Here is a 23,140-nt window from a genome sequence, read left to right as displayed (position 1 = left end):
TTAACTTTTTTATTCTACTTGGGCAATAAAATATGCATAGGCAAACTATTCAATCACATTTTCACAATATATTATAATATATACAAATTAGTTTCAACAACTGAACAACTATCCACTTTTGATGGATGATTTATCATCAAATAATCTGTGTAGTAATTTTTGTGCAATAAAGTCGTAACGCTCACATGAATAGATTTGAAATGATTTTGTAAATGTTTTTGAAATATGTTTTGATTCCTATTTGTGTGTCTCATCAGGCTTGTTTGTATATTATGCTGTGGATTTCACTTCTACTGCTTTATTACTGTTGATACTTCAATTAAATCTTGGAATGCTCTAATTACTGTGTGAATTACAAACTATTGTCTCCTCATGATTTGGTAGAATAATGAGACAATGTCCACAATGTCTTCCACAACTACAACTGCTACCTCTGCTACTGTTGCTGCTGCTACTACTACTACTACTACTACTACTACTAATAGCTGTACAACTAGTACAACTACTATTAATAGCTGTACTTTTCAGCCTTATTAGCTTTTGAAACATTCAGCTTTTGAAAAATGTGGCTTTTTCTGCAAAATCTTGACCATTCATTCTTATGGGGACATTTTAAAATTTACTTCTGCTACTACTCCTGCATACATCCAGGTAGAGAAACCGTTCAAACTGTTCAGCTTTTTTAGCCCATTCAGCCTATTACTTTTCAGCTTCTTCAAATATTAAGCTTTATGTTCAGCTATAGAAACCATTCAACTATCAAACTGTTCAGCTTTTTAAGCTCTTTCAACCTATTACTTTTCAGCTTTTCAACCTTTTCAGCTTTTCAACCATTTCAGCTTTTCAACTTTTTCAACTTTTCAACCTTTTCAGCTTTTCAACCTTTTCAAATATTCAGCTTGATGTTCAGCTAGAGAAACTGTTTAACTATCAAAATATTCACCTTAGAAACTGTTCAACTTTCAAAATCTTCAGCTTTTCCAACCCATTCGACCTATTCCTTTTCACCTTTTCTGCCTTTTCAGCTTTGAAAAATTCTGCTTTTTCTGCAAATTCTTGACCATTCATTCTCATAGTTTTGTGCATTTCCGGCAAGTGTTTTCCAGTACTACGATTCAGCAGATTTCCAAAATCACTTCAGCTTTCAGCATTCACACTGTATTTTCGTAGGAAATACAAATTTTTCTAGTTATTATTATTCTCCCTCCCGTTTTTCGGTTCGTAACTTCTCCTACAAATTTTGAGCTATAGAAACCATTCAACTATCAAAATGTGCAGCTCGTTAAGGACATGATGGCGTGTATTTTTCTTTTCTCTATCTTTTATACTTTTGGAAATATTCAGCTTTTTCTGCAAAATTTTCCCCATTCATCCTTATGGGGATTTTTTCAAATTTCATTCTGCTACTACTTCAGCATACGTTCAGCTATAGAAACCGTTCGACTATCAAAATGTTCAGCTATTTATGCTCTTTCAGCCTTGTACTTTTCAGATTTTTAGCTTTTCAACTTTTTCAAATATTCAGCTTTTTCAAAACTAAAACCAAAATTTTTTCCCATTCATCCTTATGGGGATTTTCTCACATTTCATTCTGCTACTGCTTCAGCATATGTTCAGCTATAGAAACCGTTCAACTATCAAAATGTTCAGCTTTTTAAGCTCTTTCAGCCTTGTACTTTTCAGCTTTTTAACTTTTCAACCTTTTCAAATATTCAGCTTTTTCAAAAAAAAATTTAATATGGAAGCAAATGGGAAAATCTTCAAATCCTCCTCAAAACTCATCCACTTTGAACCTCTTCTGCTCCCTCATACTTTGAGCTAGAGACACCATTCCAACTTTCTTCAAGTCACAAAGCCTTGATCTATGTAACCTGTATTTCAAAATTTTAAAATCTTTTATGGTTTTGAAATTATCACAGTTTTAGTTTGAAGGATTTTTAGCTCGTCTTCTGGGTTTATAATGGGTGTGTATTGCGTGAGCTAGAGTGGGTGACATCATCGCTAGAGTGGAGAGCAGCTGCAAAAACTTTAGAAAAAACTCTCTTCAGCTTGATTTGGGTCCCACAGCTTTTACTTCACATAGACAATATATACATAGAAATGTAGGAAATCTTGTTGGCTTTCATATGATCATCTTATTTAAGATGTGCGACTTAAACTTTTGGCTGTGGAAGCCCTCGAGTGACAAGAACTCCAGCAACTTCGCCATAAGCCGCAGTGTTAACTTTGAGCCTAAATCTCTGGAGTGGACCAGACGGTACCGGTTTTGTCTCTTGCTCTTGTGCCCTCATTTTTCACTCTACAGAAATAAAAAATACATCACATGGTTCAGCAATGTCTCCTGTTACTCACTGTATACATATTTTGGCCATAACCATTGCACTTTTTTCTAAACCTGCGGCTGTTTGGGAGGTGTTTTCCCATTCATTCTTATGGGGACATTTTCAACTTTGGTTCTGCTACTGCTCCAGCATATGTGCAGCTACAGAAACTGTTTGTCTGTCAAACTGTTCAGCTTTTCAACCTTTTCAGCTTTTTCAAACATTCAGCATATGTTCAGCCATAGAAACCATTCAACTATCAAAATCTTAAGCTTTTTAAGCTCTTTCAACCTTGTACTTTTCAGCTTTTCAACTTTTTAAGCTCTCAAATATTCAGCTTTCTGCCTCTACCGCTTTTTCAAGTATTCAGCTTCATGTTCAGCTATAGAAACCGTTCAGCTATTAAAATCTTCAGCTTTTTAAGCTCTTTCAAACTTGTACTTTTCAGCTTTTCAACCTTTTCAGCTTTTTAAAATATTCAGCTTCATGTTCAGCTATAGAAACCGTTCAACTATCAAACTGTTCAGCTTTTCAACCTTTTCAGCTTTTTCAACCTTTTCAGCTTTTTCAACCTTTTCAGCTTTTCAACCTTTTCAGCTTTTTCAACCTTTTCAGCTTTTCATCCTTTTCAGCTTTTTCAAATATTCAGCTTTATGTTCAGCTATAGAAACTCTTCAACTATCAAAATGTTCAGCTTTTTAACCTTTTCAGCCTTTTCAAGTATTCAGCTTCATCTTCAGCTCGAGAAACTCTTCAACTATCAAAATGTTCAGCTTTTTAAGCTGTTTCAACCTTGTACTTTTCAGCTTTTCAACCTTTTCAGCTTTTTAAAATATTCAGCTTCATGTTCAGCTATAGAAACCGTTCAACTATCAAAATCTTCAGCTTTTTAAGCTCTTTCAACCTATTACTTTTCAGCCTTTCTGCCTTTTCAGCTTTTGAAAAAATCAGCTTTTTCTGCAAATTCTTGACTATTCATTCTCATAGTTTTATGCATGTTTTGTGGATGAGGCAAGTGTTTTCCAGCACATTCAGCAGATTTTGCAAAATCACTTCAGCAATCAGCATTCACACTGTATTTTCGCAGGAAATACAATTTTTCTAGTTTCTCCACATTTCGCTTGCAGGAGACACCTTTAACGACTGGAGAAAAGAGTTATACTCTGTCCAACTTGCAGAAGGGTGAAGAGTACTGCGTACAGGTGCTCCCAGTCTTCACTGTGAACGAAAACAATAACGAATCGGCCTGGGAGTGCGCCTTAACGAGCATCGTGGGACCAAACAGAGGTGAGATGAACTGTCTGAGCTGATGAAACAGAGTCATGTGTTCATTATTAATGCTAAACTGAAATTTAAAAGATTATGGGCTCAGTTTTTTTATATGTGCATAGTTTCCAATATGAATACAGCGTCTCAAAAATGCTGCTAAGAGCTGCAGATGATGTCTTTATATGCCGCCCGCCCCTTTCTTGTGAACGCGATATCTCAAGAACGCCTTCAGGGAATTTCTTCAAAGTTGGTACAGCTGTTCACTTGGACTCGAGGATTAACTGATTATAATTCGGTGGCCAGAGGTCAGAGGTCAAGGTCACTGTGACCTCACAAAACCCACTTTTGGCCATAACTCAAGAACTGGTGATTTTGGATGGAGACATGGAACTGAGAGTTTCCGTTCACCTGTGAAACTCATGAAAATGCCTGTTTGGTCCCACATCCAAACTGTGTGTGTGTGTGTGTGTGTGTGTGTGTGTGTGTGTGTGTGTGTGTGTGTGTGTGTGTGTCTTCAGGACCTGTTGTTTTGGGTTCAGTTGCTTCTGTTGTGATTCTCGTCATCGCTGGTGTGATGGCCGCCATGTTTCTCCTCTACTACACAGGATTCATCTGTAAACTGAAGGCAACTCTGCCCAGAGCACTGATTGTAAGTAATCAATAACTCCATCCATCCATCCATCCATGCCGAACTGTTCCTTTAAAGATGTGATGGCAGCTTTAGTGACATTATCAATGAAGAGAGTTTTTGAAAGATGACATTCATGCCTCATTTCACTCAGCATAAACATGTGATCTGTATCTGGACCTCTTTTATAAATAGGGGGAAAGCATGTTGATGCAGGTGTCACTGCACGGAGGACATGTTGGATCAGACAGGTCACATCTGGGAAAGTCTGACAACTTTATGAAAAAGACACAATTTAACAATCACACTGACTTCACACACTGATTGTCGAGAAAAGAGGAGGGGCTGTAGTATCGCTCTCTGGATTTCTTCCATCATATTTCGCTCATCTACGTCAGATATTCCTGAGCTGTGTTCTGGTGATATTTTGTGTGGGTTCATTTCACACATACGCCAGAATTTGCTGTAAACAGTTTCCTTTAATCCCAGTTCAGACCAAAGACCAACAACACAAAACTGTGTCAGGACGTTGCAGTTGCAGGGGAAAGCTGTAGCGGTCGATGAGGCGCCTCACGTTACGTGTCAAGGAGATATTTTGCAGTAAAAATTTAAATCTTTATGTCAAAATGTAGATCAACCAGTGATGGAAGTGTCGTGGCAACTGAAAACCAGTCGCCTGTTTAGTGCAGATGAGAGTTGGTCAAACACAAAGTTCAACACAATATTTCTTTTCTTTATTGCTCGCAAGTAAGAGTCACACATCAGCAGCACATAGATGATGACTGAAGAGAGGCCGTCTCTCTGCAGCCATAAGACTCACATGACATAAACCATGAAAGGCCCATAGACACGATGTTTTCACTCTCAACACGTCTTCTGTACTCGTTTAGTTTCATATGCATAATAACATATCAGAATAACAACGGGACATTTGGGAAACCGCTTCACTCTGTTCTGTTCTGTTCTTAAGTTAAATTTTCAGACATTTCACTTGAGTATGTCCATTTTCTGCCACTTTATTCTTCCTCTCCACATTTATCTGATAAATGTAGTTACTGTTTCAGATTATTCAGTATTTAAAGGCTTTTAATCGTGTTAAATGTTCCAAAAACCAATCAGACGTTGTTGGCTTTATTTTTATTATCTTAATTTATTGGCAATCTGACAGAAAAATCACAGATTCCAAATAATCTGAAAAATGCTGAATATCAGTAATTAGATTATTCTGATCAACAGATGTAATCAGATTACAGACACAGTAAAAAGTGGATGACCAACAGGATTACAGGATCACTGGTCCGAGCAAAACTGAATTAAATTATCAAGATTAAAAAAAATCATATTGATATTTCTGGATTTGCATGTTTGATGTAGAGGTCACCCAAAACGGAAAGTAATCAGGTTACATTACTTTGATATTGTGATACTTGGATTAGGTTACTTCCTGAATTAGTTACTGTATCAGAATATATTTTTGAAGTTAGCACAACTCATGGAGTGAATCATTACGATCTCTTTCTTTGCTTCTCGTCGTGGCGTGATGTTTATTCAGCTCCACACTTGAGTTGACTGGTCTCTTACGTAAGGAAACCAAAATAAGGAAATTATGTAATATGAGAAATTTCATCTTTCTGTTGCCCTCAGCTGTTTATTAGATACTGTTGCCATGAAGATTCACACTGAAGATTTGCTGCCTTACACCACTCCCAGCACCATTATTTGATATGTTCACTGGGTTAAACCTGAAAGTATTTAGAGGAGAAGTTCTTCTTGGACTTGACAAATCTAGTCCACTCTCTCACTGTCGTCTTCCTCCGTCTTCACCACTCTAGGCGGCTCTGAGCGAAGGCTACACCCTCACACCAGAGAGGACCACCCCTGACCAGATCACCATTATCCCAGAGAAACAGAGGAAGCAAAACAATGCCACAACGCCCAGACGTGCCAGCAGGCACGCTAACTCCGAGGACGAGGAGGAGGATGAGGAGGAGGAAGAAGAAGAAGGGTTAAATGTCTACATGAACAGGCCCACAGATCTTTCCTCAGATCAGAGTTCCTCCCAGGACTCAGGTAACGCATCGGGGAGCAGAACGCTGGAGGTGGAGGTACCGGAGTTAGAGGTCGAACATGAGGGGCTGGATGCAGACGAGGCCGAAGCTGAAGGAGCTGCAGAGGTTTCTTTTCTTCCCGAGGAGACTGGAGTCAGAGAATGTGCCACAGGTGAGGAGGAGGAGGAGGAGCAGCAGAAGGAGGGTGAGGAGGAGGAGGTGTGTCACAGCTCAGGCAACATCGACCTGTTCTCTATCACCCTCGCCTCACTGGCTGTACGTGAGGAAGAAGAGGAGGAAGAGGAGGAGCATACAAGAGACTCTTTCACAAACCTTTTAAGACTGTGCCAGCAGCCTCGAGCGCCCACAGACTCACAAACTGAGAGAGATCATCAGACAGCTGTGGCGGTGACGCTGCCTGCACAGGAAGACTTCACTGGGTCTGGTTATGAAGTCAAACGTACATTTTCTGACTGTTTCAAAAGCTGTGATGGTGAGACACAAGAGGAGGAGGAGGAGGAGGAGGAGGAGGAGGAGGACGAGGAGGAGGAGGAGGAGGAGGAGGAGGAGGACTTCTCTGGGTATATGAGGCACACATGATATGTTGCTCTGATGTGCGTTTTCAGACCGAATATTAACGTTCGTCCCGAGCGCTCTGATTACAAGCTCAAAGTAAACACTTACATCTCTGAGACAAACACAAAGTAAGAAGTATTTTCATGTGGAACATTTGCTGAATATACAAGTCGGCCCAAAAAATTAAGAATTTGTCATAATCAGCATTTCACAAAGTTTATAAAGTTTCTCCTGAGTCAGCAACAAGCGATTTGTTAAGGGAGTCTGGGGCCTTTCTCCAAAAAGTAGCCTACAATGGTTACTGTTTACTGTTTTTACAAAATTTTACATGTTTACCATCAATAAAATGTTGTTTTCTTTCATAGATTTAGTGTAAATGGTGAAATCAGTTGAAACAGTGTTCAAACTGCTGCGACAAACAACTTAATGTTTCACATTTCATGCCGAATTTACAAGAAGGCATGAATAATATAATATTAATATAATAATAATAATATTTTTCTTCTTGTTTCACGGACGTCAGTTGAGTAATCGGATCTCAGAGGTGTTGTTTTGGGTTCCACCTGTGATCGGATCACTCAGGACCGATGTTAACACCAGGTCTGAACAGGGTCTGTGAGTAACATTAATTAATCCTTCTTCATTAATGGAAAAGTCCAACTGAAATATTTAAAGATGTTAAAGGAGGCTGATTGTAGTGTTTTGGTGCGTCAGTACTGTGCCATAAAAGTTAAATATATATATATATTTTTTTTTTAATCTGCACCCATTTCTTTTTGGTGCTCAAACATTTCAAGGAAAAAATGATTCATTGTTTGATTTCTTAAAGGAAAGTTATTTTTCTAAGTGTCAACAAACAGCATTATGAAAATGTGTCTCATTAATAATGCTGAGTTGTCTCAATTATTTATTGTCGAGGTCGTCGTTGAGCCCTCGGCTCTTGTTAATCTTGTTTATTCTCTCCTGGCTGACACATTTTTATATCCATGTACCTTTATTTAAAGTTAAACCAGCGAGCTCACGCCACATTCATGTCCAGTTACACACTTTGTAAGAGCGTTCGTGTTCAACATTCAAGTGATAACTGTGAAACTTTAATGATACAGAACAGCCTGAAAAAGCCAAATAATTAAGGATAGTGTATGTTAGCCATAGTCATCCTTCAGTGTAAATATGCCCAGTTTAATGGAAATAATGTTTTGTATGATTATTTTTTTACAGAGGACATTTTTATGTATAATTAATAACATTAATGATGACTGTTGTACTGTCGGTGAGCCAGCAGGCACAAAACCAGAACTCTGAAACTGAAGCAGCTAAATGGAAACGTCCCAGAGGAGGATGAGAGCAGCTGGAAACAAAAGAAAACGTACGGAGGTTTTTTTTGAACTCTTAATTTTGACTTCGGAGTTCAAAGTCAGAATTCTGAGAAAAGAAAATGTTTTGTATGTTTTTGTTTTTCCCACACTGGCCCTCATCCTCTTCTGTAAACTGTTCCTTTAAAACTCTATGCAATCGTACAACCACCCCGAGTTACTCACATGTCCCACACACGTGAGTCTTCCCCATCATCCCAACCCTTCATACACAGCATGATGACAGCAGCTAATGTGTGATGTCATGTCTTAACTCCGGATGAGTGACCAAATCGCTGGATTTTTGTCTTGTTATTGTCCCACAATGCAATGCACAAGAGTGGGAATAGATGCACTTCTCATGGGTGGAGTTTTTTGGTGCACATGTTGTTGACTGTCCTGTTTTATACTTAATACTTAACCATTACATTAGTATGTTGTTTACAACTGGACTTGACCAGGCAGGTGACTTGTGTAGTTTCATGCTACGATAACAGTGAGAGGAGATCTGACATTAAGAGTTTGAATGTATGAGTGTGATGTGGCTGCTGTAGCCTCCATGTTGGTGCTTGCTCGCCTCCTAACAGCAGATAGTTGAAGGTAAAAAGCTGCAGATTCCCAGCTCCTGTGTTTCCACGAGGTCACGTGATTTCCTTTCAGCATCCTCCTCAGGTGCTGCCTTCAGGAACTGCAGGACAAATTCCAGTTAGATCTGCAGCCAACTTAGAGCCACACAATGTTATCAAAGAGTTTAAATTCCCCAAAGTGTACATAGTTGTTTATATTTACTTGTTACTGTGTAACAACAGCCTGCATGTAAAACTACTTGTACTTATTATACAATATTTTTGCATCTGCATTCAAAAGTGTTGTCCTTTCTTTGTCTATTTATATCATGTAATTGTTTTCTATTTAAGTACGTGGAGAACACCTTCAAACAGGAGTCACACTCCCTGTATGTGCAGGCTGCACACTGTCAATAAAGCTGATTCAAATTCTGATCATAGTTCATCGTATGTCTTGTTTTTATGTTGTTAAAACATCTAAATAATGTTCACATTCCTCCATATTAGTGTCATAGAAAGTCATACTTGAGTAAAAGTAAAGTATGTAATTAAGTAGCTGATATTAAATGTACTTAAGTCTTAAAATGGTGTAATAATTTGATTTTTGGATCTGGAATTCATCATTTTTCCGATTATGGGAATCTGTGTTTACAAAATTGTAATCTGCAAAGTGACAAGTAACTGGGATGATAATATGAATGTAGTGGAGTTAAAAACAATATTTTCATGTAGTGCATTAGAAGTGTGAAGTAGCAGAAAATGGAAATACTAAATAAGTAAAGTTAAAGTATTGTACTTTTTACTCCCACTACATTTATTTTGTAATTTAAGTTACTTGTTACTTTGCAGATTACATGCTGCAACAGTATGGAGGAACAAAACTACCTAAATTGAAGATTTATGTCATATTTTATAATTTAATTTTTGCCTAAATTTAATTTTAAAAATTATTTCGGTGCATTTAATTGTGTATTTACTTCATTTTTAATTAAGTTACATTTTTTACATCTATTTTAATTTTTTATTTTGGCAGTTCTGCCAAAATAAAAAATTAAAATAGATGTAAAAAATGTAACTTAATTAAAAAATGAAGTAAATAAACCATTAAAACATGATATCCTTTGATGTACATTAAACATCATCTACTTTTAAGACTTTTCATATGAATAAGACTTTCACTTTTACCAAAGTAATATTTTAACACGATATCGTTACTTTTACTCAAGTATGACTTTTAGGTACTTTCTGCAGCACTGCCAGTCATCGTGCCATGAATCACGTCGCTGTCGGATTGGGAACACGATTTTCCTGGCGGTCCGTGAAGGCAGCAGGAGTAGCGGTAGTCTAACTAACGTGTGTCAACAGTCAGCGGTCCGTGGTGTCCTCACAGCTACAGGTCCGTGGGGTCCTTACAGCTACAGGTCCGTGGTGTCCTCACCGGCACTGTCTCCTCCTGTGGACAGAGGACAGACACGGAGACACGTCTCACGACAGGTAGCTGTGAACTCAAACATCTTGTAGCCGTTAACTTATTAAAGCTTCGGTTAGCTTGTGAGCTAACGTTAGCTAGTCCGTTAGCTAAGCTAGCGGTGAGTTGAGGTGATTTCCGGAGGCGTCTGGAGAGAAACACGAACACTTTTTAAGTTTGTGGGTTGAAATAATGTCAGATGTCGTCTGTCTGTCCGTCACAGCTCAGACATTTAGCCACTGTTTTCTCATTTAAGTGACGTTAAAGTGGCGTTTTTTTAAGCTAACTGAATCGCTGCAGCTCACTAAGTGTAAAAGTGAATCACATTCAAGTTTGTTGCCAGGTCTTTTTTCACATAAAAGGAATTTGTCGTGTTGTTTTTGGTGTCTCAGAATAATCATAAAGAAACATGTAAGACGAGAACTGACAGTAAAATAAGAAAAATATGAAAGTGATGTTCAGGAATGTGCCATAATGTTAGAAGAGGTAACTGTATAATAACTCTAGTGTAAAGTTTCATCCCCTCTCAGCATCCATCAGATAACACAATGTTATAACAACAGTGTATCAGACATCATGGTGAATATAATGTCATGTCACAGCTCATATGGAAAGTGAAAGCAGCAGCAGAGTCCTGGGCTGATGGCTCTGCAGCAGAGATGCTCTGGATGTCATGACTGCTCTCATCTGGATGCTCACGTGGCTGCCTCAGGTCCTGCCAGGTGAGTACACAGCCAGGTGAACCACAGCTACATCCCAAAAAGGTGCCCCCCTCAGAAGACAGCCTGACAACAGAGAGGTGTAGCGACTAGGGACGCACATTTTAATGAATCTCTTTACTCGATAGTCAGGGAGGGAACAGGATGTGCTAACTCATTTCTGGGTTTTAGGACTACAGGCTTCACATCCAGGAAGCGGGCCAGGCTCTGAAGGCAGTTTTCGTTGTGTAATACATCATCACACGATGCACTGCGGCCCAAAAAGACATTTATGAGCGTCACGACCCTCGAGAAATGCCTGTTTGACTGTCAGACTTTGAGCCATTCGGTCCCATAACATTCGGAAAGTCTAGAACTACATTACCCACAATGCAACTCGAACCTCAAACAATTCAGTTCAAGATATATGTATGTGATGCCTGTAGCAGCTGATGTAGTCTGAAGCTGAGCTGAGGAGCAGCTCACAGTTTGGGTTCACTCACAGATTTTAAGTGTTCAGTTTGCAGCCGACTCACACGACGTCACAGAAACATTAATAGAAAATACTTCCTGTGACCTTCACTGAGAGTCAAACAACTCGATCTGACATCTTGTGTGTTTGTTTTCCAGCTATGAGTGAACTCCCCCCGCCTGTCAACCTGACCCTGAGCTCAAGTCATTTCATTCATCTGCTGAAATGGGAACCTGGACCGGGGACGCCCCCGGGAGTTCACTACAGCGTCACTGTGGGCGCAGTCCGGTAGGTTTCATCTGTGTTCGTAGGCAGCGATGTTACTGAGCTGTTGCACGAACCACCATGTAATACATGATACAGATATTATTATAATTATTATTAAGGATCAGATATCGTCCGAATGTCACAGATCTGGGTTTTCTGTCCTGGTTCTCTCTTGAAAGATTCTGTCTCCATACAGAAAAAAGTCAATCAGGAGAAGTTTAGATGAAAACGAAGCTTGATGAAAAAACAAGTATTCCCACAGTAAAGCAGAATTATGAGATTAAAATTCATAGATAAGAGATACAAAGTTGGGATTGTGTGATAAAAGTCAGAATTATGAGTTTCAAAAGTCAATTTTGGGATAAAAAGTCATAAATATGAGCGAAAACGTGAAATGTTGTGAGAGACAGAAAAAGTCATAAATAAGAGATTTAAAAAGTAAAAATTGTGACATAACATTTTTAAGTGATAAGAAAACAGTCGTAGTTCTGAGATTAAAAAGTCTCAATTTTGAGGAAAAAGTAAAAAATTATGAGATAAAAGTCATAAATAGCTGAAATTATGAGACAAGATCATCATCATGAGATCGAAACATCAAAATAATAAGAGGCAAAAATCAAAATTATGAGATAAGAAGTTGAAATTATTAAATAAAAAGTAAAAATGATGACATTTTCAAACATGGTATTTGGACCCGTTGACCCTCTGAAGCCTCCTCCTCTCCCTCCTCTCTGCTCCTGAAGGGGAACCAGCCTGCGGCCGGTGGACGGCTGCCAGCGCGTCCGGCACCCGCTGGTTTGCAACCTGACAGCAGACTTCCCTGACCCAGATGAGGCCTACTTAACCCAAGTTACAGCCCACCTGGAGGGACAGACCTCCAAATCTGCAACCTACAATAATTTTCAGCCCATGACGGACAGTAAGTGTTGAAGATACTGGAGAGGGATCCACTTAAGTTTAAATTGGACCTGTTGTCTTCATCCTGCTGTCTCTCTCTGAGCAACAGGACGATTAAAGAACTGGTTCAGCTTCCAGCAGGAGTCTGATGTTGCCTTTATTTCAACACAGGCTCCAACTTGTTGTATCTGTATTTTCAAAGAGGTCTGATGTGTTTGTGGTTGGGGAGAAGCTGTGTTTAAGGAGGTGGCTGCTCAGAACACACATGAAGGAACAATCAGCCGCAGGGTTTGTTTGTTTTTTTGTATGGATGTGAAATAAGTTTTAAATTGAACTTGTTGAGACCTGCAGAAACCCCGAGTGCAGCGATGCACCTCAGCAAACTGCTTCATGTCTTTCACTAGATGTTTGTAATGGCCGTCATTAACATTGTAGTTTATTTACCTGAAGTGTTTCTTCTGTGCGACGTGTCTTCCAGCTCACCTGGACCTGCCGCTGCTCTCTGTGACGCCCTGCGACGGATACCTGTGTGTGGACCTTCAGTCTCCTGTCGAGCACCTCACACAGTTTTACGATTCTCTGGACTACAAACTCAGGCTCCAGTACGTCGGTGTGGACAAAACGAAGGTACTGCACACGGACTCACACACAGTGTTTTAGTCACGTGTGCCATCACGATTCACAAGTTTAAAGGAGCGTTCAGACGAGACAGTGCGAGGAAAATGAGTTTTCTGAGCATTGAAGCTTGTAAACATTTTCTAGTAAACACCCAAAATAAAAGTACGAACCTGCAAATGAGCAGAGATATGAGAATATGGGGAACAATAACCGGTGATAGAGGCCGTTTGACTTCGTAATGCTCTCTCTGTGTGGAGTGACAGAGGGATGTTGTTCCTTAGTTTGGATTAAATTGAATGTGATGTTGATGTTGACATCAGAGTGTCGCCTCTGGATGCTTCCCTGCAGCCTGGAGGACAGCAGCTCTGAGATGAATTTGTCGTGTTGTGTCTCAGTTTAACATCCGTCTGTTGTCTCTGTGTCTTTTAAGGACACCAAGTCTCTGAGAAGAGTGAAGTTTTTGGAGTATGTGCTCCCCGGCAAAGAGTACTGCGTCTCCGTCTGCATCTCAGGCATCTTGAGCAACAAGTCCAGCTACAGCCGGCCCGTCTGTTATCTCAGCCCGAGCAGCTTGAATAAAGGTACTGATCTCTGTGTTTGTGACTGATGAGTAGCACGTCACTTTACAGGCCCTGTTTTTAAGTCTCTGGTAATATCTTGCCATGGATTTTGCCTTTGACATGTTAATAATGTAATTTAGTAACTGCCTTTTTTTATTTTATTGCAAATTGTGAATAAATCCAAAAGGGGTGAGTAAAACAATCAATGCACAAAACTTTAAGAAATGTATCTCCCACGATTCAGAATCTGTTCTCAAATGTCAAAAATCAATTTTCTAAATGTTAATTAATAGCAGGAGCTTTAAATCAGAATCAGAATACCTTTTTATTGTCACAGGATATAGAATAAAACCAATGCAAAAACAGTAAATAACGAAGTATAACTATAAAACGAAGTATGAACGTGAGGAGTCAGTGTTGCACACAGAGGTTGAGACAGCAGCATGTAAACCTGTTCTGGTTGTAACTCAGAGTTGAGTTATGAACATGAAAATTAGCAGAATTTCTCCTTTAAGTCAAGTTATTTCAATGTAATGAGAAAAACTCAAGTCTCATTTACAGGATGAATATTTCATATCTTCATTTATTCATTTGGCGGAGGCTTTTGTCTGATGTGATTGGGTGCATGACATGTTAACGTCACTGATGATATGCCTCTGCCACATATTCATCTTTATTTTGGAAATGTTGACGTTTTCAGTTAATGTATAGTATTTTTTCCTCACAGTGGTGCTAACACTCTTGTTTCAGGCTTTGAGATGAACTGTGGTTCATGTGTAAACGTTATCCTCCTCTCCTCTCTGCAGACGCGTTGATCTCCACCCTGCTGTGTTCGTTGGTGATGATCGCTGTGGTCATCGTGGCCCTGCTGTTCTCTGCTGGTTACATCTGCCTGAGGAGGAGGCCGCTGCCACTGGTCCTGGTAAGTCATACTTTCATTGTTGTCGTGTTTTACGCTGTAGGCGTCAACAAGCAGCAGTAATGAGTCTGCGTTCATTAGCGGTTTTAAAAAAACAGTTTCCATTTTCATTTTTTATTGGCTTTTTATGGAAAATGACTAATTAGTCAGCAGTCATTACGGGAATCTCTGCAATTATAATATTTGCTGTGTTTGTCATAAAGTTCCCCCAAAAATGTCAATCCAGTCATCACCTCCTCCCTCCATGCTGGTGGAAAGTCAGGTGAAGTCTCGTAGTCCACGAAACATTTCGGTGTTGCAGCGTTCTCCTAAACAGCTGAAGTAGCTGGAGACTCGATTTAAAACCGTGAAAAAACAACCAAAAAAAACATAAAATGTCTCCGTACAGCTCGTCTGCTGTAATCCAACCCTGCTGAAGCCCCGAGATCACAGACAGACTTTAAAAGGTGTATTTTTGGAAGGTGTAGATGTAATTTGGGGAATTTTTAACAAGTTAATTCAACTTTCCTTTTGGAAAAACTGTATCAAACAGAAGTTATCAGTAAAACCAGAGTGTTTCATGTCTTCATAAAATATATTTAATGCGTCAGTGTTAAAGCCAACGACCAACATGATCTATACCTACCTGAAAAAATACACAGTACAATCCCTGAAGGTCAGTTCAGGACTCATTTTAAGCTCAGCCAGGCTTTACCCTCTTTACTACTGCACTTCTTCCACCCTCACTCACGGCTGCAGCATTCACGACGTGCCATCAGGCTCCGGCCTCCGTCTTTCACATGTTCTGGTTCTGACCAACGTTGGTACAATTGTCAATCTTGTGTTTTTGAGACATTCTCTGATACTAGCAACAAGAAAAATCAGCCCTGACGCTGAAACTGCATTCCTTGGTGTGGTCCCCGGTGAGGCGGCAGAGTCTGTTGCCCAGTCAGATGCCATCACTTTTGGCCCGAACGCCTTATTTTTGTTTAATTTGAGCCGGTCCTCCCAGACACGGCGCTGGGTTAGTCATGTGAGGGCACATTTAAAGCTTGAGTAGCTGAAATACTCAACCAGGGGATCATCCAGGGAGGATTACAGAGTCTGGCAGCAGTTTAATATGACGTGTTATTATGAGTAACAACCTGGACTTTTTATTTATCATTTCATCGTTATCGTCTTCATCTTCTCTGCATCTTTTCTCAGCTGGTCTCGTCATTTGTATGTCGTGTTTTTTTTTTTGTTTTTTTTTTTGCATTTAAAAAGTCAAAAACATCTGAATAAGAGTTTCTGTGGTTTCGGATCTCTGTCATCTCACAACTTCTGACATCTGTGGTGTGATGTGTCGAGTCAAAATGACTACATCGTAAAGAAAAGATATCAGGCGAGACTTTAAATCAGAGATCTGCTGTAGCAGTTTAAAGTAGATCCAGTTGGCTTTGTGTTACTGTTGTTGGTTAATAGGCACAATAAGCGAACTGTTTTATTTTGTGGTTTGACAGAAAAGCAGCTCGCACTTTACTTTTTCTAAGTAAAGTCACAGGAAAGAACTGCAGGCGGAAACACACACTCTTGTTTTACATACAGCGCCAGTGTGCCAAGCCTGCGGTCGATCTGTGGTGACAGAAGAAAAGAGACGAAGGCTGAAAGCTGCTCGTTGTTTCTTCTGCTGCAGGAGGTTCATGGTTCATGGTTCATGGTTGATGGTTGATGGTTGATGCACTCACTTTGTTTTCTGAGATAAGAGAGGAAGACCTGACTGAGCTGGAAGTGGTAGTGTCGATGCAAGAGTCATCTTTTTCGTCTCAAGTACTTCTTTATTTAGAAAAATATCTAAATGTATCTGATTACATTACAATCAGCTTCTCACATTATTCCCTGCAGGTCGTCATCTTCACCCGTCAGTAGGGAGGAGGGCTGCTCTCTACATCTGTGTAGAACGAGTGTGTTTCCGTTTGCAGTTCCTTTCTGCTCCTTTACTCAGAAAAAGTCGAGCGAGAGCTGCTTTCTGTAAAACCACAAAGCACAGTTATCGTATGTATTCATCGAGAACAGTGTGCACGAAGCAAACTGGGTTTACCTTCAGCTACAACAGCAGAGCTCTGATTTCTCTTCTGTTTTCCAGAGCTGACTTCACAGCATTGTTCTGGGTGATGTAGACGTTTTGCTTCATCACATCACGCTGCAGATGATCCTGCTGCAAAGAGTTCAGCTGAGATCTTTCCGATGGGAACCGTCCTGCAGCCAGACGGGCTGAGCTGCTGGTTCTGAGTCCCTGTTTGAATCTGTAGTTCTGCTGTTTTGTCAGAACATCAGGTCAAACAGTCGTGGTGACGAGACACAGATATAAAGTATTAACATGTTTTTGGCATGAGATACTGAGGATTTAGGGAAACTGTAAAACATATTTTGAGTTCTGACTTTGCACTCAGAACCAGGATTCTGACTTTGTTTCTAAGAAACCCAGAACTCTGAGTAAAAAGTCATTATTGTGAAATAAAGATGATTTATAAAATTAAGAGTAAAAGTACTTTTGATTACTTTCGAATGAGTGTGCTGGCCCCTGAAGGTGTTGAAGGGTTGTGGCTCTGAACTTGAACCTCGGGGGGGAAAAAGGGGGTTGAGACCAATAATCAGTTGGCAGCTTCTGAAACCTTCAATTCATTTCAGTCCTGTCTTTGTCTGATTGCTGCCTGCTGGGATGGAGGAGCTGTTGGCTGCGTGGGTGTCGGTTACAGTTAACCTTTTATTATTTGTGCTGATTGTCTCATGCGAGGGGGATTTGAACACGCTTTTTTATGAAATAAGATGCGGTTTCGTGTTCAGCTATCGACTGCCTCGAGGCAGCCGGAGTGACAGTGAGACGTGGAGGGGCTTCCCCCTCAAACAGGATCTGTATGTGGCCGATAAATTAAATGTAACTCTTTGGAGGGGACTTCAGGCTTTGGGTTGGTTTCTTTTCCAAAACAGCGCTGAGCAGCGAGCGAGCGCTCTGTGGACTCTCGCTTCCTTTAATATGATTCAGCAACATTTCCACTGGAGGGAAATATGTTGTTACTCGATAACATGTCGAAGATTCATGTGAACAACTGCTCAGTGTGATAAGTTCAGGTCAGACAGCCGTCCAAGTCTGATGAAGCGTCTCTGACGTGAACCAACATTTAATGAATATTTCTGTCTAGATGGGTGAAAAAATACAAAACTGAGACCTCAGTTATTTATTCTGCAGCTTAAACTGGTGACAGATAACTTTTTTGCTTTGTAATGTAGTGTCTGTATGGACACGTGTCCTCTGGTGTTGGATCCCTTGAGTCCCTTGGCTGGCGAGGTCGGGCCTCCTGTTCTGACACGTCCCACGTATGTTTAATAAGATCAGGATCTGAGGAATTCGAGGCCGGGTCGATACCTGGAGCTCTGAGTCACGGTCCTCGGGTCATTCCTGAGCCAGGGCTCTTTGTCCTGCCGGGCTGGTTCCTGCCTGTAGGAAGTGCCGGTACCATGAAGTGGTGTTCGTGGCCTGCAGCCGCGTTCGTGTCCACGAGGTTTCCCAGCAGAACCAGTTGATCAGTGTTTTTGCCTGTTAGTGGTTTGAATGCCTACTTTCATGTGATTATACAGTCATGTCTCTCTGCCAAAGGTCCCCCTGAACACTAGACACTGGACTCTTAAGTCATTTTGAAAGCACAAATTCCCCAAAATGTTTCGGTTGCAGCTTCACAAATATGAGAAGTTGCTGTTTTCCTTTGAAAATCTCAATATATATCTTATCAACATCTTTGGGGTTTTGAACTGTGGGTTAAAGTTGCATTAAGAGTTGCAAACCTTCCGTTAGCAGAGGGGTGGACATTTCTCCATTATATGACATGCATCGATGCAGAGACAGAATAATCCAGAGATCACAGCTTCTGTCCATTGCTGAACAATAGAGTTGTTAAGTTACGTCGCTCTCATGCTTTGAATTGTATCATCTCGCTCAGATACCAGAGGGACGCTCAGATCAGCAGCGAGTGATTAAAAAACTCACCCAGCATTTTGAAAGCAGACATTTCGGTGCACGTGTTGGATTTTAAGAACATGACGAGACACATGCCGTGTGTCGCTTCTGACTCACAACAACTGCTAACCACATTAGCCGTTTCCACCTGAAGCTAATGCCTGCAGCCAACTCAGAGAGAGGTGTGTGCAGCAGAGTCACATTTGGGGTGTTTGACACGTTTAATAAGTGGAGCTGCGATGTAAAATATAACACACTGATATATAAATAATGACCTGCAGATGGATTTATGTTTTGTTTTTGAACTGAGGTGGGCCACACAGATACTGGTGTTAAAAATGTTCAGTTTCTTATGTCTTCAATTGTTGTAGTCTGATATCTGAGGAGTTATAACCAGGAAATGCTGAGTGGTGATGAAGTTTGATGAAGGACTCAGTCACTGATGGTCTCAGTGTATTTTCCTGCTGACTGATGGATTCATGAACTGACTGTTTGTTGTTTCTGTCTGTTGACTATCTGCTCTTTAAAAACCATCTGCTGCTCATTAAACCTCTTTCTGTCTCTCCGTCTGTGTCTCAGACATCCATCTATCACCTGGACGAGGTTCTGGTCGCGTCTCCACGCAGCACGTCCCTGTCGTCCCTCCTGAACCTTAAACCAACACCGCCCTCTTCTGGTGAGACCGGGAGCAAACAGACTCTATCAGAGGACAGCGACGAGGAGAGTGAGACGGAGAGCAGCGGTGGAGGAGGTTATAAACTGCGGGTGGGCACCAACCTCGTCTCTTCCTCCTCCTCGTCTTCAACGTGTTTGGCAGCACCTTTATCTCCAGCGCCTGAACCAACGCCGAGCTCGTCCTCAAACCAAACATCAGACTCCCCGACACACACATCGTCACACTCTGAGCTTCTGCCAGAGTGTGTTTCAGATCCTCCTGCAGACAGTTTGACTGGAGGAGGCATCGAGCCAGATAAAGAGGAGGAGGAGGAGGAGGAAGAGGAAGAGGAGGGGGATCAGGATGTTAACCTCCTCACATTAACCTTTGGCAGACATGATGATGATGAGGAGGAGGAATTATTACATGTTGAGTCTTCTGCAATCCTGCCTGCACAGACACGGGACACTGAGGAGGAAGTTGCATTAAGATCCTGCTCTGTTGACGAAGAGGAAGAGGAGGAGGAGGAAGAAGAAGAAGAAGAAGATGACTGTGGATATATGAGGCGTCCACCTCCACGTGTCTTACAGAACTTTAAATAGAAGTCTTGGAGGTTTTTCCAGCAGCTAGTTTTGTGTTTTTTATGATTTTATAATGTGTTAAAATTCAGTGTTACAAAGACCGACTGTGAAGCCGCCGGCGCACGAGGCAGCGCTCCTCTCCATGAATTGGGTCGAGACACTGGAGGCTCGTAATATTCTCAGATTCTCTCTGATAAAATGTTTTCAGTTTTGAGCGATGGGCCCCGTCAGCTTTTATTTTGATTTTTATTAGCGATCTAGTGCGGCAATTTAAAGGCTTCACGTCAGCTGGAGGTCGTTCTTCACCCGTCAGTGTGACGCGTTGTCGTTTCATGAAACTCGCCCAATATAATGTTCCTGCACGAGGCCCATTGTATTCCTCTGCACATCATAAACTGTGAATCGTGTTACTTTGTGTTTGACGTCAGTGCTTCCTCTGCAGCATGAAAACACCACAGCTGAGACCACTCGTCAAAACACTTTTATTTTGCATTTGTCACTAATGTAATAATGTTTTTTCACTACAAATTATAATATCAACAGTTTGAGTGAAACGTTGAATCTTTGTAAAATGAATTTCAGAATATCTCAGGATCATGTTTGTCCACACAAAAAAAAAATCTAAGTGTGATTCGATCTGGGATTATTATAATTTCTTTTTTAAAGTCAAGTTTTGGTTCAATATTCACTGTAATCGATTTAAAACACGTGATGGAGCATTACCACGTTTATATACCATCAAAATATCAACTGATCTATTTTCTAATGAATTGCTGCAACAATCAATCACACAAAGTTGTGACTTAACTTAAAATAAAGTAATAATAATACAAATAGGAGGAGAATAAGACGTTTCCTCTGCTGGATCAGAGGACGCCATCTTTCCACACCACAATATTAAAGTGCTGATCGCCTTGTTTCAAATCGTGCTTTCGATTTAAATTCGATGAACCCTTCAGCCCGTAGCGTGCACTCGACCTGGCACGGACTCCACAAGTGTGTGTAAGACCTGATGAGCCCAGACAAACCTCAGAGCGTTCACAGAGCTACTTGAAGACAAAAACAGGGACCAAGAACAGTCGGATCAAGCTGGGATTGTGGAGTCCACACCAGCTCGAGTGCTCTGAGATATTCTGAGATTGATGGACATGTTTCAAAGACGTCCACTCAAACTGTGGAGCTGATTTTATCATGTGTAGTGAAACAAATGCAAAATTAAAATATGTTGCGGTGGTCTCAAACTTCTGGACCGGCTGTGTGGTTCTGATCAGGGAACATCTTCCTTTAGGTACATGCAGGGATTTCTTCCTGGGAGTTTTAGGGCATTAGTTTACAGGCATTTTGGTAATTTCATGCAGAATCCAGCCAAAACTCAGCTAACGGCTTCGTGCTTCACATCACTGGACTGTTTTTGTTGTTTTATTGTGCCACTCATGTTTGTGCCACTCTTTACACGCTTTAGCAGAAAATAAGAGCTGTAATGACGAGTCCATTGAGAGAGAATCTAGTTGCCAATCATTTTATTAATCGATGAAGCAAAAACCTCAAACATTGTTGCTGGTTTCAGCTTCTTCGCTGCTTTTCTTTGTCGTTTCTGACGGTGAATGAGGAGTCTTTGTGTTTTGGACTGTATGGACAGTTTGAAGATGTCACTTTTTGGGCTCGAGGAAATTATGATGAGCATTTTCACAAGTTTTAAACAAACAGCTGATTAATCTTGAAGATAATCAGCAGATTCATGGATAATGAAAATAATGGTTAGACGCAGCCCGAGCAGCAGATGTCGCCTTCGCAACATGTAGTTGTTTCTGTTGTTCTGAGCGTCGCTGATCGACGATGTTTGACTGTTTAACGCTTCATCACTGAAAACTGAGTTTGTGAAAACAGTTCAGGAGAAATGATCGTCTGCCAAAGGGTCCACATGATGAGTACTGTACTGCTTTCAAAGATGTGGTTTTATGTGTGTCCGGACTTAAAGGTGCAATATGTGAGAATAGGCCACCTGTCACCCCAGAGTAACTGCTAACTGCTGCTGACAGTACCTGCCGTTAGCTCGTTAGCTCAGTTAGCCGTGGTCCAAACCGACTTCTACACACTTTCACTCGGTCACTCACGTCGGTCATCTTTCCTCAAACGGACATTTGAAGGACTCGTTGTGTGAAGACACGACAGAGTTAGAGGAAACATTTTAGTGTCACAAGCTAACTGTGAAATCAGAATCAGAAATGAGCTGCTTCATTGATCCGAGGGGAGAAACTGGGTCACGTTACAGAAGAGAAAAGTAACGGCCCAGAGAAATTATAAAAAATAAATAAACACAGAATAGATGATAATGTTTCCGTCAGTGAGCGTGTGTCGGGTCGTGTTGTGTCGGGTTGGATTTGAACCGGGCCGCTGCTAGCTGGTTAGCATGCTAACAAAGACACCTTAACCGTTATTTCTTTACACGTTGTTGATAATGAATTTAAAATTCTCACATGATGCACCTTTAACTCTTCAGCTGGAGGCTGTAACGAGCTGAAACTTCTTGCTGCTCAGTCGACAGCAAACAATTTTTTATATGTTGCTTAATTTTGATAAATCTTTTGCATCTGGTTCCATTTTCTTTGAACAGAAGTGGATTAGGACCATCAGGAAACGTTTTTTTTTTTAGTTTAATCCCACATTTTTTAACTTTAACCTGAATATTCTGAGTTAAAAGTCCGAATTAAAGCCAAAGGAAAGGGTTCAACAGTGGCCCTCGTCGTCTCTATCTTTGTTTTGTATGAAACTAAACTGAATATCTTTAGTTTCTGAGTCGTCAGATAAAACAACATCTGACCGTGTCACTTCCGACTCTGGCAGAAATAATCGACACGCTAAACATTAATTAAGATATCAATATTTAGATTCCTGTATCAAACAGAAGCAGCTTTAAATCTGTTTCTGACTGTTTTTATATGATCGTTATCTCACATTTTAACAGTTACTCCACATGTTTCAGCTGTGAGCCTGAGAATCATGTTTGCATTGTGACAGTTAAACATTATATGACAGTATATTAATGAATCAGTGTTTCACAGTATCACGTCATGTTTCCATATTTTATTGTCATGTTCAGCGTACAGTCTTATTTAAACACATGCAACTGTATTTAAACAACATAATCAAACAAGTTAATGACATTTTTGTATCTTTTATACTCGCTGTAATGATCATACAACTCAAACATGAATTCACAACCAATAAAGTCACATTTTGCACTCATCTGTTGATCTTTTGCATTATTC

General features: G+C 40.5%; 2 protein-coding genes across 2 annotated transcripts in view; both read left to right on the top strand.

Annotated features, from left to right (window-relative positions):
• Nucleotides 1–6,866, top strand: part of crfb1 (cytokine receptor family member b1) — a gene marked incomplete at its 3' end in the record, with an annotated part of 34,204 nt that extends 27,338 nt beyond the window's left edge. Inside the window, exons 6-8 of the mRNA XM_084362614.1 lie at nt 3,449–3,608; nt 4,196–4,239; nt 6,051–6,866. Coding sequence (XP_084218740.1) covers nt 3,449–3,608; nt 4,196–4,239; nt 6,051–6,866 — 1,020 coding nt within the window. The remainder of the gene's footprint in view (nt 1–3,448; nt 3,609–4,195; nt 4,240–6,050) is intronic.
• A 3,223-nt stretch (nt 6,867–10,089) lies between these two features.
• Nucleotides 10,090–23,117, top strand: LOC311263021 (uncharacterized protein). The gene is made up of 8 exons (XM_084362860.1): nt 10,090–10,257; nt 10,834–10,953; nt 11,560–11,689; nt 12,412–12,587; nt 13,044–13,192; nt 13,614–13,764; nt 14,550–14,665; nt 19,215–23,117. The coding sequence occupies exons 2-8, from the start codon at nt 10,905–10,907 to the stop codon at nt 19,890–19,892; spliced, it is 1,449 nt and encodes a 482-aa protein (XP_084218986.1). The 5' UTR covers nt 10,090–10,257; nt 10,834–10,904; the 3' UTR covers nt 19,893–23,117.
• The last annotated feature ends 23 nt before the right edge of the window (nt 23,118–23,140 follow it).

This window comes from Pagrus pagrus (genome assembly GCF_965226575.1).
Source record: "Pagrus pagrus genome assembly, chromosome: 9".
Lineage (NCBI taxonomy): Eukaryota > Metazoa > Chordata > Actinopteri > Spariformes > Sparidae > Pagrus > Pagrus pagrus.
Note: the sequence above shows the minus strand (reverse complement) of the source record. Positions and strands in the feature narration are given on the sequence as shown.

Coding starts and splice junctions, on each gene's coding strand:
- LOC311263021 (XM_084362860.1), top strand. CDS start 10,905: ATGACTGCTCTCATCTGGATGCTCACGTGGCTGCCTCAGGTCCTGCCA. Junction 12,588..13,043: donor TTTTCAGCCCATGACGGACA/GTAAGTGTTGAA, acceptor CGTGTCTTCCAG/CTCACCTGGACCTGCCGCTG. Junction 14,666..19,214: donor GGCCGCTGCCACTGGTCCTG/GTAAGTCATACT, acceptor TCTGTGTCTCAG/ACATCCATCTATCACCTGGA.